The sequence below is a fragment of the Musca autumnalis genome, unplaced genomic scaffold (assembly GCF_047663935.1).
Source record: "Musca autumnalis isolate F117 unplaced genomic scaffold, ASM4766393v1 scaffold_4, whole genome shotgun sequence".
Lineage (NCBI taxonomy): Eukaryota > Metazoa > Arthropoda > Insecta > Diptera > Muscidae > Musca > Musca autumnalis.
Window position 1 is genome coordinate 141,545,901 of NW_027411977.1, and position 15,276 is coordinate 141,561,176.

The 15,276-nt window shown below is 36.9% G+C and overlaps 1 protein-coding gene across 2 annotated transcripts in view; it reads right to left on the bottom strand.

Annotated features, from left to right (window-relative positions):
- Nucleotides 1-539: 539 nt before the first annotated feature.
- LOC141402262 (very long chain fatty acid elongase AAEL008004-like) overlaps nt 540-15,276 on the bottom strand; it is a 59,517-nt gene continuing 44,780 nt past the window's right edge. Inside the window, exons 3-8 of one of the 2 annotated variants that reach the window (XM_073983165.1) lie at nt 14,226-14,485; nt 13,769-14,057; nt 13,624-13,701; nt 13,386-13,548; nt 993-1,129; nt 588-892 (exon numbers count right to left, since the gene is read on the bottom strand). In XM_073983165.1, the coding sequence (XP_073839266.1) occupies nt 680-892; nt 993-1,129; nt 13,386-13,548; nt 13,624-13,701; nt 13,769-14,041 (864 nt within the window). In that variant the 5' untranslated portion in view covers nt 14,042-14,057; nt 14,226-14,485 and the 3' untranslated portion in view covers nt 588-679. Of the gene's footprint in view, nt 893-992; nt 1,130-13,385; nt 13,549-13,623; nt 13,702-13,768; nt 14,058-14,225; nt 14,486-15,276 lie in introns of both variants that reach the window. The other variant, XM_073983167.1, reaches the window with a different exon arrangement.

Consider the following 15,276-nt stretch of genomic DNA (forward strand, 5'->3'; position numbering starts at 1 on the left):
AGCTATAATACATTGCTTAATTGTCTTACAGTACATCCGCCAGTGCGCAAACTGCACCTACTCTATATAGTGGTGGGTTACTAACCCGAAGCCAAAGCCATTTTTTTTTATCGTTCTAATGGGTGAACGTTCGACACATGTTAGACACTATCTTCAACGTATTGAAGGCAGTTTTCCAGGTGACACAAATTCTGGAAAAGTCCCAAGAGATGCAGATTGACACTTGCCACCTTTTTGTCGACAGCCCCAGTCTCTCAAAGGTATTCCAAGCCATATTTGAATTTGGTATTCCCTTAAAACCTCATACCTTAAAACCTTTGTAAAATGACATTAACTGAATCCCGTTCGACTCATAGGACAAATGTTTTGTAGCGGGGCAGCTAAGTAAGTATATATTATATTTTCGGAAGTAGCAAACTTCTTGAGAAACATCGCCATTCTTGGCAAACTGAAATCGTAAGACAGAATCCATGCTGTTAGATAAGGCGAGGAACGAACGGCAACATCTTGAACCTCTTCAAAATGAGAGATAACTACAATTTACTTATAAACATTTCTTTATTTATTACATATGTATGTAAGGGCTTATCTATATATGTATTTATTGTATTACACCTAATATGACTAAAATGAAATAAGAACTACATTAATGAATGAATAATGATCATAAATGATTAACCTAATCCTGTTTGAGAGCAGCTGCTTGTTTGGCACCATTATTGGCGATGTTTTTTCTATTCTCCCGTTTATAGCTTTCAACGTAGAATGCGGAAAACAGGTAAATGAAAAGACTGGCATTCAGCGTCAAACCAATTCCAATAATTTTGTTATAGGCACAATTTGGTTGGAATTGAATTTGAATTGTGAGAATAAAGACGATGACAAATTGGACCTGTAAAAAGATAAAAAAAAAAATATTTAATTAGGAATGTTGGTTTATGCAGACCAATGATCGCTGATCACAAGTTCTGGTCTGGCGCAGTTTTACTTACGATTTGCAAAATTGTGATATATCTCTTCCACCACAAATATTTTTGGATTTTAGGTCCCATGGCAGCCAACATATAGTAAGCGTACATAATAATGTGAATGAAGGAATTGACGAAGCAAACAATTGTTCCTTGACCGCCTGAAAGGTAGAGAATTGAAAATAATTAAACTTTCAAGCAATAAATCAGATCAATCCAATCTAAGAGTCATAAATATGGCACCGAACCAATACAAGAGAAGGTATACCGCCCAGTTAGAATGAAAAAAATTCTCCAAATTGTATTGAAATTGTGGCGACTTTGATTTTGTTTGCAATCTTTTTGTTAGCCATGGTGACTATAATTGCCAATGCAATTGAATCAGTACAGAAGCGATTCCATCTATTTTGCCTCAAAGGCCAAGGTTGGAATCCACAATCTCTACCTTCCTACGCATCTAGACTGAGTATAATTAAATTACCAACACTAAAAAGTCGCCGTGTTATGCTAAATGTGATATTCCTTTTAAATATTTAACAAGGATTTTATCTTAAATAAAATTTTTATAAATGTACCCTTTAGACCACATCGAAGCTACCACATATTGCAAATAAATTATTTTACATCAAACTATGCAAATAACGACCCTCTACGTCGGATTTTTGTAAAAAGAAAAATTCTATAACATTTAAATACCTAATTAAATATATATTTATTGTAAATATTTAGCTTGTAACTTTGTCTGTCTGTAATTTGGGCAATGTGGGTGAGAGAGGGCGTTGAGAGGCAAAGGCTTACCATATGCCTCACCTCTCTCTCCATCAAACTGACAATTGCCGCAAGGAAAATTGCCAAATATAAATATGGACTAAGGATTAATATAAACTATAAACTTAATAAAACACCTCATCATAACACCTGCGGTTTTACTTGACGTATATCCAATGGAATTGTGGAACTCGAACGATTCAAAAATGTCCACGTAGCAACCAATATAATGCATATCTAGAATTGTTTTTCTTTTGTCTTCTATCGCAAGATCCTATTAGCATCAGCAATTTGATTTGATATTCACACAGTCCCTGGCATAATTATTTTGACAAGTTAATCATTAAACAACATTTTCCATGGTTTTCTCCCATGATCTCTGAATATTTTGCGGATTTCGACTTTTTTATTAGACTAAGAACATTTTTATACCCTTCATATGGAGGGTATAATTAAATTTGTCATTCCGTTTGTAACACATCGAAATATTCATCAGAGATCGTATAATGTATATATATTCTTGATCAGGGTAAAATTCTAAGTCGATATAACAATGTCCGTCTGTCCGTCCGTCCGTCCATCTGTTGAAATCAAGATTGGTAATCTATATATATAAAAATGGTGTAAAAAATGTATAGTAATTCATAAAATGAGAACGGCTAGGCCGATTTCTGTAAAATTTTTTGTCAGTTATTCGTATTACCGAGGAGAAGGTCTTTACGGAAGAAAATTTTGGAAAATCTTTCTGGAAAAGTCGGAAAATTGGAAAAATCGAAAATTGAGTTTTTATATGAAATTTTATTCCTTAATAGCGAGACGAAGTTCGCCGGGTCCGCTAGTTTGGTATAAAAGTTTCTATTACTTCTAGGATGTTTGGTATTGCAAATGGGCTATATCGGTCCACTTTTTGATATAGCCCCCATATAACGGTACCAAGCGATCTTCGGAATTTTTAAGGTTTTAGCTTCATTATCACACCGAAATGACTGAAATTTGGTACTTAGTCTTCGTTGGGGGTAAAAATCATTCCCCCAGAGTTTTGTTGGTATAGGTCAACGCCTTCATATAGCCCCCATACAACGATACCCCTGATTTTTCGGTATTTTGAAGGTTGTGGCCTCAATATTCCACCGAAATGGCTGGAATTTGGTATTTACTCTTCATTTGGAGTATGACAAGTTACCCCAGAATTTAGGTCCACGCCCTCTTATAGCCCCCATAGAACCGTACCTCCCGATTTTCGGTATTTTGAAGGTTATGGCAACAATAATCCATCCAAACGGCTTAAATTTGGTATTTAGTCTTCGTTGGGGATGTTCAACTTTCCCCCAGAGATTTGTCGGTATAGGTCCACGCCTTCATATAGCCCCCATAGAACGGTACCTCCCGATTTTCGGCCTTTTAAAGGTTGTGGCCTCAATATTCCTCCGAAATGACTAAACTTTGGTATTTAGTTTTCGTTGGGAGTATTCAACTTTCCCTTCTAATTTTGTCGGTATATGTTCACCCCTTTCATATAGACCCCATTGAACGGTACCTCCCGATTTTCGGTATTTTGAAGGTTGCCTCAATATTTCTCCGAATTGGCTGAAATTTTGTTGTTGATTCATCATTTGGGGCATAAAACTTCTTACCTGAAATTTGTGGTCCACGCCTTTATATAGCCCCCATAGAACGGTACTTCCCGAATTTCGGTATTTTGAACGTTGTTGCCTCAAAATTCCACCGAATTGGCTGAAATTTAATGTTTAGTCTTAATTTGGGGTATAAAACTTTCCATATGCAATTTGTCGGTATAGGTCCTTGCTTTTATATAGCCCCCATAGAACGGTACCTCCAGATTTTCGTAATTCTAAAGGTTGTGACGTCAATATCCCACCGAAATGACTAATTTTTGTTATTTAGTCTTCCAGGGTGTTATAAAGTATGCCTGAAAAAATTATTAGGATATGTCCACGTCTTCCTTTATACCCCATAGAAGCATACTTCTTAATTTTTAGTATTTTTTAGGTTTTTGCCACATTATCTTGCCGAAATATCGAAAATTTGGTAAACAGTCTTATTTGAGTCTAAAAACTTTCCACAGGAATTTGTCGGTATATCTCGACGAAATTTGCTGAAATTTGGTAATTAAAATTCTTCATAAACGAAAGAAAACTAATTGTTCCATTTTACTTCAATATAAATCGTGGTGGAGTGTGTAACAAGTTCGGCCCGGCCGAACTTAACGCCTTTCTTACTTGTTTCTTTTACATTTTTCTCTTACAAATGTGATACTTGAAGGAAATTACTTTAAGTTTAAGCCGAAATACGCTCCAAACGTGTTCCACAAAATTCTGTGTTTCCGCAATAGCGATGTTCTGCCAATGAATTCAAAACACTTCGATCAGTTTACTACCACGTTGTTATGAAAGATCGTTCAAAGTGCCAAAATGTTCACAGCATTAACAATATCCCAGTATTTTAAATGGTGGATAAGATTATTTTGATGCCTGGGAGCATTTAGCCATGGAAATAGTGTCAAAAAGATAACTGTTTGACGTTGTTTTCACTCAAGCTTTACGAACGGTGTATTTTAAGATGAATTATATTCAAAAATATGGGTGTATGTCCACAATATGCTCTAACACATGATTGTGCTCTACCACAATGATTTTTTCCTCATGCCTAGATTTTCTGGTCTTAATAGAGAGCTCGTTTTGTCATCAAAATTGCTCAAACGATGGGGATTTTTGAGCATAAGTAAGGTTAGATTTGCAATTCTGTTCTATTACCGGAGAGCAACGTCTGTAATTTCACATTTTCTTCCTACATCGTGCATATTTACAGAGTCTTCAATATTTTTATAATCAGAATGAAGTTGGAATTTCTTTGGTCCATTAATTTTTATTTTGATGAGAGGTCAAAGAAATAACAAAAGCGTTTAATAACCCATTTTTATGGATACTGATCATAGTTATATGTCTTTTAAGATAAATGTATATTTTGTCAAAATAATTATGCCTATGATTGTACAGTCATGAGGCACTGCGAGCCTCATAATTTTCCACACATTGATATACGCACTTTTAATACATTTTCTCGAAACAATAATTTATAAGGATAAAGTTCATAATCTGTATTATTATTGGTTCATTGTACAATTTGACCACAAAGGTTTTTTACCTTTTGTGGTTTGCAGGTTTTTTTCGAAACCAGTATTTTATTAAAATACGTCATCTGCTAATTAGTGTATTCTAGGTGATTTCAAATGAATCGAATGAATGAATTGTCGCTCAGAATTGTTTTAATTAGATCTTTTCGAATTAAAATATAATAAATTCTTGTTATACATCTATATATATAAAAGAGTAGTGAGGTGAGTGACTGACTGACTGATTCATCAGCGCCCAGACGAAACCGCTAAAGCTAGAAAGTTGAAATTTTGGGTGTAGGTTGCTGTTGGTGTGTAGGGGTGAGATAAGGCTGGGTTTTTTGAAATTTGACCTAGAAGTGTACGAAAAGTACTAAAAGGTACTAAATATGGTACCCTTTGTATTAGGCAAACGGTATGAGCTGAAATTTGGAATGAGGGTAACTGATGGAGAGCTAGAAAGATGTACCAAAGGGTTTTTGGAAATTCGAACTACAAGAGTACGAAAAGTACTAGATGGTACTAAATTTACTACAATTTGGATTTGAGAGCTGGAATCCTGAAATTTGAAATTAGGGTAACTTGTGGAGAGTAACGAAGAAAGGTTTTTGGAAATTCGAACTATAAGTGCACGAATAGTACTAAATGGTACTAAATTTAGTACAATTTAGATTTGGGTGAACGGATAGAGCTGGAATACAGGCATTTGGAATGAGGGTCACTGATGAAGAGCAATGAAAAACAATGAAAGGTTTTTGGAAATTCGAACTGTAAGGGTACGAAAAGTACTAAATGGTACTAAATTTAGTACAATTTGGATTTGGGTGAACGGATGGAGCTAGAATCCTGAAATTTGAAATTAGGGTCTCTGGTGGAGAGTAACAGAGAAAGGTTTTTGGAAATTCGAACTATAAGTGCACGAAAAGTTCTAAATGGTACTAAATTTAGTACAATTTGGATTTGGGTGAACGGATTGAGCTGGAATCCTGAAATTTGTAACGAGGGTCACTGATGGAGAGTAGCAAAGAAAGGTTTTTAGAAATTCGAACTATAAGTGCACGAATAGTACTAAATGGTGCTAAATTTAGTACAATTTTGATTTGGGAGAACGGATTGAGCTGGAATACAGACATTTGGAATGAAGGTCACTGATGAAGAGTAACAAAGAAAGGTTTTTGTAAATTCGAACTATAAAGGTACGAAAAGCACTAAATGGTACTAAATTTAGTACAATTTGGATTTGGGTGAACGGATGGAGCTAGAATCCTGAAATTTGAAATTAGGGTCCCTGGTGGAGAGTAACAGAGAAAGGTTTTTGGAAATTCGAACTATAAGTGCACGAAAAGTTCTAAATGGTACTAAATTTAGTACAATTTGGATTTGGGTGAACGGATTGAGCTGGAATCCTGAAATTTGTAATGAGGGTCACTGATGGAGAGTAGCAAAGAAAGGTTTTTAGAAATTCGAACCATAAGTGCACGAAAAGTACTAAATGGTACTAAATTTAGTACAATTCGGATTTGGGTGAACGGATAGAGCTGGAATCCTGAAATTTGGTGAGGATCACTGATGAAGAGTAAAAATGAAAGGTTTTTGGAATTCGAACTATAAGTATACGAAAAGTAATAAATGGTACTAAATTTAGTACAATTTGGGTTTGGGTGAACGAATAGAGCTGGAATCCTGAAATTTGGAATGAAGGTCACTGATGGAGAGTAAAAAAGAAAGGTTTTTGGAAATTCGAATTACAAGGGAACGAAAAGTCGGCATTAGATCAGCAATTGGTGTTTAGAGTGGAGGTGGGGAGAAGGTTTTGAAAATTCTTACTTATTTATACTAAAACTACTAAATAGTCCTCAAATGGGTTTCAGGGGAACTGGTAAAACTGGAAAAGTGAGTTGGGGTTAGGATATATGTCGAATATAAAGTTGGGTAACATGTTGGTACCAAAACCGTTTTAAATAGTTAAGGTACTAAATTTGGTGTTGGGTGTAGGAACAAAGCTGGGATTATATAATTTGGAAATACGCTATTTGTACAAAAAATACGAAATGGAAAAATATTTGTTATGAAGATCGCTCTAAAATTTGACACAAAGTTCTGAGTTTGAAAAATTGTACTGAATATTGTTCCATTGATTTGATGTTAACGCCAAGGAGTTTCTAAATAATGTACTGAAATTAAGTAGTCAAACGTGAAGTATCTTTTCAAAAAATGTTTTTTGTTCTGACCGCTTTGGTATGTAAATTTGAAAACTTGGTCCAATGCGACAATTTTGTTAACTAGAAGGTATTTACCCCCTGATATTAAAAAATTCTAAATTGAAGTGCCTTCAAAAAATTGTCCGTTATATACGGTTGACATACCCGTGCACATTACGTACAAGTTTTCTAATCTTTCATGCAACAAATTCCGAATTTCGGTTGGAAAATGTGCAGAAGATCTTCAAAATACTCTAAATCTTCAAAATGTCTCTACTAATAAACGTGGATTGATGTGGATATTTTTTAAATTAAACTTTTATATCCTCTGAGTATTCAAGGTCCAAATTTAAAGAATATTGGACAATATACATTTGTTCTTCTTTTAAAGTACACTAAGTCGAGAGATACCGTTATATGGGGATAGTCGAAAACGTGGATTTTTATGGCCATTTTGAATGCCGAAACTTTAACGGACCTATTCGGGTTCTGGTCGAAACCGCTAAAGCTAGAACCTGGAATTGTGAATGTGCGTGATTGTTGTTGTGAAGGGGTGAGATAAAGTTTAGTGTTTGGAAATTCGTACTGGAAGGAAATGCTGTGTTAGTGAAGGGTTAAAACCAGGAGTGAAATCTGAAATTTGCAATAGTTTTGAAAATTCGAAATAAAAAATATGGTAGTTGTGTAGGGATGCGATACGGCAGATTTTTTTTTTTTTTTTGTAAATTCTGGCTACAATCGAAAAAATATTGGTAATATAAATAGGTCTTAGTACAACAGAATCTCCAGTATTCACCATTCCCGTATTAAATATTGTTTATATATATTTTGTTCCCTTTCCGCATATGAAGTAGCGGGCATTTGCTAGTACATACATATAAAAAATCACATGCGCCAAAAATTGTGGTACGGTACCTTACGGTACCTCCCTATTTCAGTTATTTTGAGGTATTTATCTACATTTTCGGTTCGAATTGGTTGTAATTTGCTATTTGGAGTTCTTACTGGCAAAAAACGTCTCCGACTGGTATCGTGGACAGGAAATCAAACAAATTATTCCATTTGAGGTCAGAATATTTCATGGTAGGGGATATAATAAAGTTCGGTACGACCGAACTTTACATTTTTACTTGTTTTTCATATTATATGTAGCATCGTACATATATCAAAAATATACATATGTAAAAAAATACACTCATAAGTAGATCCCAAAACAAAAATGTCTAAATCTATAAAGAAAAAAAAAACAGAACAAACAATTATAACACAAAACAAAGAACAAAGAAGAAACTGAGAATACAGTAATACGGCTTATTCACTGAAACGACCAGAGGCATGGCCTGTATTTTTAATGTCACACACGGAAATGCAAATATATGCAGCTGGAACCAAATTTTTTGTAAACTTGACACTATTTCGAACATTCTTCAAAAATTTTGGAGAGTGGCAGTAAAACTCAACTTCAATTTTTAGTACTTGGAAAAAAAAATACACAAAAAAGTATTATAAAAAATGTGATTCCCAGCACATTTTATGCGAATAATGTGTACAAATTTGTATGTAAAAGTATTTAGAAAAAATAATTTTATCCTTTTAATTTTCAGTTACTTGCCTTGTAAGAAGTCACAACCTTATTGATGTTTTTAAAGTTTTTAAGAGATCATACTAAAATGTCAACTTCTTCTGTTTTGTTAAATACCATTATAAATTACAAAAACAGTGCTGGAATATTAAAATATAATATGTTTAGAGACAATTTGCTGAATTGTCGCAGGGATTTGCTAACATCGATTTTTCGATTTTTGTCGCAGGTTGGGACCAGTGTGCAGAGTAGAGCTGGCAAAAAATCAATGGCACTATCGTTAATGTCGATTATTTTTTTTAAAATTCAATATCGATAGATAGTCTTTTCTACCGATATTATCGTATTAAAATCCCCTAACCTAAAGTTCATTGAAATAAAAATAATTTTGCGGCTTTTTGGTTTTGTGGTTGTGAGAAAGTAAGTCCGTATTCACACGTACAAATTTTTCGGAAAAGTAAACTGTATTTTTTTTTTGTATTTCTATTAAATAAAAGCAATTGTTGCTTCTCCTTTTTATTTCTGTGAACTACTTCTGCAAAATGTCAACAAAAGCATAGACATTTCTGCCATTTTCGTTTCCAAAATAATGGTGATGACAATATCGAGCAATCGATTTTGAAATGAAATATCGAAAATATCTAATATTGGGAATATCGATTGTTTGCCAGCTATACTATAGAGGTAATATTGACTTTGTCACGATTACATACCACATATGTACATACATATGTATGTTAAGACTGTTTCCGTCCTTGGCTGGTTAACAATACAACCCAATATTTTATACAAAAGTACAGTTAATTCCAATGTTTTTTGAGTTAGTTAGTTAGACCGTAGGATTATAACTTTCAAGCCTTTATCTCTGGTTTAATGGACATTCCCATAAAAAATATGTTGTCATAATCAACACCACACGAAATGCATTAAACGTTTGGGGGAGAGGTACCAGAAGAATTTAATTTAGATGTGGTCCACATTCGAAGTTTCTGTAAGTTTGGAATAAATGTTGCGATGTGCAAAGATTGAAATACATAAACCGCGGAGTGCCTACCCGTTTTACAGTGATAAGTGATATTGTTGTTGTAACAGTAGTTTGAGTTTCTGCTTAATCCAAATCTGGGTCTATCTCCAGTTCTAGGAATGTGGCTGCTTTGACGGGTTGTAACCACAAAGCTATTGGAATCAGTTGAGTACGTTTGGCAGGGCAGTTGAAAAGGTGCAGTGTGTCGTGCGGACCTGCTTGGCAGATGTTTAACACGATGTCAGCGATCCTTGCCTTATAGGAATTTAGACGGCGATACCATCCCGATCGCAGTTGAACCAAAACTTCTCTGGTTTGTCGTGGCAGCTTAAGCTCCTCAGCTGCGAAAGATGAGGGATGTTATGCGAGTACCGAATTCACACGATTGTTGTTTATGGCATCTGCGACTGCCTCTGTGCAAATGCTACTCCAACCGGCTTGATAGGCTTCTTGATCTAGGTTTTCTCTCATGTAAAGTTGACCTTCCTTTCTAGGTTAAGAATAATATGCCTGGCTGTGAGGGGGTCCTATCCACCTTATGGTGATTGGGGTGGCTCTCACGGTAACACCCGAGAAATTACTACAACGAAAGCATACCATTGTGTTGCTCTATTGGAAGAATATTTGTCTCCTCATATAGATGGTCCACTGAAGACATGAGGAGGCAACCTGTTGCAGTCCTCAAGGTGACATTCTGACAGGTTTGAAAATGTTTCTATTGCGTTGCACCACAATCAAACCTATCGGGTTATATTGGTCAATAAGATTTCTTTATCTGAACACCAATTGCTGCCTGCTAAGGACTTGAGGCCCTTGTTCCAATATTTCAGCTTGTCGCAGATAGCTGTGGCATGCGTGGACGACGTCAACACGTTGTCGAATGTGACCTCTAGAATCTTGAAATTCAACTACCATCGACCATGACATTCAATTTAGTGCTCACCTCTGCAGTCCATGTGAACAGAATGGCCATAGATTTAGTGGCTGTCATTTGTATATTCCTCGCGTGGAAAAGAGATAGTAAAACCAGTCGAATAGGAGTTCAGCAATACACAAATGACATCAGAGAAGGTACATGACGCCAAGATCGTACAATTATCCACATACGTTACGATTTCAATGCCGTTTGTAGGGTGTGGAATACAGGAGAGGTAGAAGCTAAACAGTTTCGAAGATATCATCCCACCTTGGGGAACTCCCTGTTTCACTCTACGGGGCTTGGACTTCTTGTTCCTGAATTTTACGTACGACTGGCGTCTACATATATAATTGCTTATCCAACGTTTCAAACTTGGTCGGAGGGTAGTATACCCAAACAGCGTGGAGTGCTTGACAGTATCAAACGCTTGTAATAAATGCGAGCGCCATCGGAGGGTAGTATACCCAAACAGCGTGGAGTGCTTGACAGTATCAAAGGCTTGTAATAAATGCGAGCGCCATCATCACTGTCCTACAGCAAGGCTTGCTCTGGTTGAATTCTCGACTAATATGTATGTGTGGAGATGGCGTGCAGCTCTGTTGTCGTTCTTTGCTGCTTACGGAACCCATGCTGATGAACGGCAACTATGTAACTATTCCTGACGCTGGAGAGTAGTAAAACCTCAAGCCTTTGATACAAAAGCGAAATCGATCTGTACGAATCGCCTTTGCTGGCATCACTAGCGGAATCACCCTGTCAATTTTCCAGACTTCGGGAACGATGTAGGTGGCTAGCGAAAGGATGAGAACTCTGGTGAGATACTCGACTCCCGGCTCATACTGCTCTTTCAGCATTACCATGGAGATTCCTTCTCGGCAGGAAGAAGTTTTATGCGACGGAGTATTCTTCTCTTTGCCATCTCACTCGCAAACTGTCGATTAAAATAACTTGCGCACCTCTTCTCTATAAGCTGAAGCGTGTCTTGCAATTGTGTGAGGATGATGGGCTCGGGCCTTCTGATTTGGTGGATAAGGATGTTAGGCGGCGCAGTGAAATCCTTAGTGAGCGTGCTGCAGTTAGTTGCGGACTAGGTGGACGGACAGCGTCAAAGGGAGGGTGACGTACGAATTTATTCGTGACTCTACGTTCGACGGGATATACTGACGGAATGCCGGTACTAATATGACATTAGAGATTAAGCCAATATGGGTATCACGTATGGAGGGGCGGGGTGGGATTTCAATAGGGCACTTGAAGAAATGGGGGCCTTTAGTTGTTTAAGTTGTTTTGAACGTAAGTGTTTGGAGGTAATTCCTCCACATAGTCATCTCTACAATTGGGCGTGTGGTGTTGGAGGGGTAGAATTGGTGGAGTTGGTGTGGTGCGGCGTTTGGTCCTGGTGTGGATGTCGTGCCGGTCATCCGTGAGGGTGGCTTCGTTTATTGTTTGTGTTGTGGAGTCTGTTGCCGCGGTCCCTGTGGACCCTCTGTGCAGTCCGTGAGGACAGCATGTTAATTGTTTGTGGTCCTGTGTGTTTTGTTTTCTGCTGGCTGAATTGGAGGAGGACACCAGTCCGGGGCTGTTTAGAGTACAAATGGTAGTGGTCATTGGCCACGAAGCCTGACCGGAGGCAATATTCTGGTACCGCAGGTGCCAGGTGCCCCCAGATCCTCGGAGGATCTGGGTGGCTGTGGTTAAGACCCAAATCGCGGGTAGAGTTTCGGTTCGAATGTGGAGTTACATTATCCACCGGGTGCCTGACCCAGAGAAAGGCAAGAGTTTAGATAGGCTCCGCATCTAACCATCGCCACACGTCCAAATACGTGTGAGGGAATTGGTACTCGTACATTTGTGCGAGGGCGTTGGTTGGCGCATCGTATTCACCCGATGTTAAAAGCACTATGAGGTAGACCGCAAGGTAGGTACTCACATAAAGCACCACGGCGTATATCATTTTGTGTGACGTCGCCAAATGTGACTGAGGTCCTATCTTCCTTCTTTTCAGGTTCGAGAATGACTTAACCGTTGTCCACAATTCAGTTATTCCTGTTCTAATGTTGCAACTTTTCAGATGATTTAGCCACTTGTTCCGCTTATGCTCAACGACCAACCATTTAACTTCAGTGCTCTGGGGTCACTGGGGTTGAAACGACGAAGCTCATCACGCTCAGCTGCTAATACCGTCGCCAATGCTGAGAAATTTGGTCTCATTTCGGGTATTCGACCAGCAGGTATGTATATGGAGAGCGGCTGCAACAGTGATGATGTCTCGGAAAGTCCTCAGGAAGTATGGTCTTCCCCTTGACAAAAATATAATATATTTGTAACGCAAGACCTACCTATGACAAAAATTCCATGACGTCGATCCAACAGCCTGTAAACTTCACATGAACCATTTTTGGGACTTATGTGGGGAAGTTGTAGTTGAACAATGTACTCTGTATTCGTGCTTGATATACGTGTGTGTGAAATATTAAGCTAAACAAATCGTTTTTTTTCATTCAAGAATTATCGTGCGCAGTAGTATGGCATGGTGGTTTTATAACCTGAACGAATAAAAATATCCAAGACAATGTATGGATCCGAACCATGGGTGTAGTGTGTTTGTGTGAAAAATCCTCGAAAGATTAATTTTCGTTGATGGTAAATATGTACCAATACACCGTATCGGGTGCCACCGTTGTGCAATGGTATGCACACCCGCCTTGTTTCCCGGCCCGGCAACATCAAAATAAGTTCTACTCCGTTCCACTTAAATAAATTAATTATGTAACTTCTTTTTGTACATACCTGCAAAGTATTGAACACCAATAAGTGTGGCAAGAGGCATCGAGGCATGATGATATAGATGAAGGAAACTAATTTGACGTTCTTTTTTGCGCAAAACAAAGAACACTGTATCCAATAATTCCGTAAGTTTGGCAATGTAATACAAATACACAGCTCTGGCCATCTGCAATTTTGAAATTTGAAATAAAAATCTCGTTTTACAAACAACTGATGCCCTTATCATTTTGCCTCAACTTACCCTCATTGATTTGGGATCAGTTCCATAACTAACAGCTTCACATTTGTAATTGTAATGACCCCAGCCGGATACGTAAAACTATGTGAAAATTGAATGCTTGTCATTATTATCCCAATGAAAAATAACTTAATACCCCGTAACTTACCTCATAAACAAGCACCGCACTAAATACAACCTGCAACGCATTATAAACTATCAGGGTATTCTTTAATTCAAATGCTTTACGATTCCTCATTATCCGTGGACCAGCATAAATGCAGAAAAACAAATATACTCCCAATATCGTAAAGAGCGGAGTCAACGATTCGGCCAAAAACCAATCTCTTGTCCTGGCATCTCTTTCGGTTGTCAACAGGTCGGCCAATTCCTGTGAATAGGTTCGTGTAGAATTTTCAAACATCACTGTCGTCGCTGACATCTTCGATAGTCTGTGGCTGAAAGTGAAATGAATCAATACTGCTGTAGGTTCTTAGATAAAAGTCTTCTGAATAAAAAACGAAAACCGATGCTAAAACAAAACTTGTTCAATGTTTTTATTTTGTTGTTTTATTTCCCTTCTCAATCAATTATTATTATTTTATTTTATCATATTTTTCGCTCACTTTTCGTTTATTTGAAATTTGATTTTAAATGCGAATTTAGTGTGGTAGAGTGTGGTAGGTAGGTAGCATTGGACTCGGTTGCAGTAGAGTTTTGTTTGACGTAATGGACTTCTGAACACCTTGAGTGTGCCGTCAGTACGCACTCGTTTTCTGTGTAGAATCGTTAAGGCAGCAAGAAGTGCCCTAACGTTCTGATTTCTTTACAACAACAGTGTGTTTTGCATTCTTCTTTGTACATATTTATGAATGAAGTTGATAAACTTTTGAAAAGAAAAATAAAACAAAAACTGGTTAATATTTTGCATATGTAGAAGATAATCACCTTAGTCAAGCATAAAGTTAAAGTCAGAGGCAAGCTTCAAAATAATAAAAATAATGGCCATTATTTATTCAAGTTTAAACAGAATTAAATTTACCAGTTCAAGTATTTGTCTTGTATTATTTATTGCCTTTCTTTAGTGTGTATTGATCGTGTGGGCCATTCCCACTTGGCCCAAATGCTAAAAAGTAAACAATAAAAAATTCCACCAAGAAATGTCGTTGCTAATATTATGTTTTAATAGTGTGCTAATAATTAAGATTAATTCTGTTCTATACCAAAGACCATAGGTATTGAGTTCAAGGTTATTACAATTAACATACAAACCGGGGAGAATTTAGATCTGCTATGCCCAACATATTTATACCCTACACCACACTATGTTAAGGGGTATTATGTATGTAACGTTAGGGTGGTTTTAAAAAATCGATGGCGGATTTTTTTATGCGGCACCCTCTAATGTTCTTAGTAGGGTTATGACTTTTTGACATTTTTTCTCAAACATGATTTCCTGTACTGAGAATGAATGAACGTTTGCCTATTATTGTCTAAAATAACATTCATTCCATTTTAATATAAAATAATGTTCCGCACAAACAACTTTGAAAAAAATGTTTTTTAAAAAAATTCTATGAAAGGAAAAAAAAATTTCCCAAAAATTATTTCCTGTTGCACGAATGAATGGTCCTTTGCCTATTATTGACCACTTTTAATTTTTATGACATATGAAAT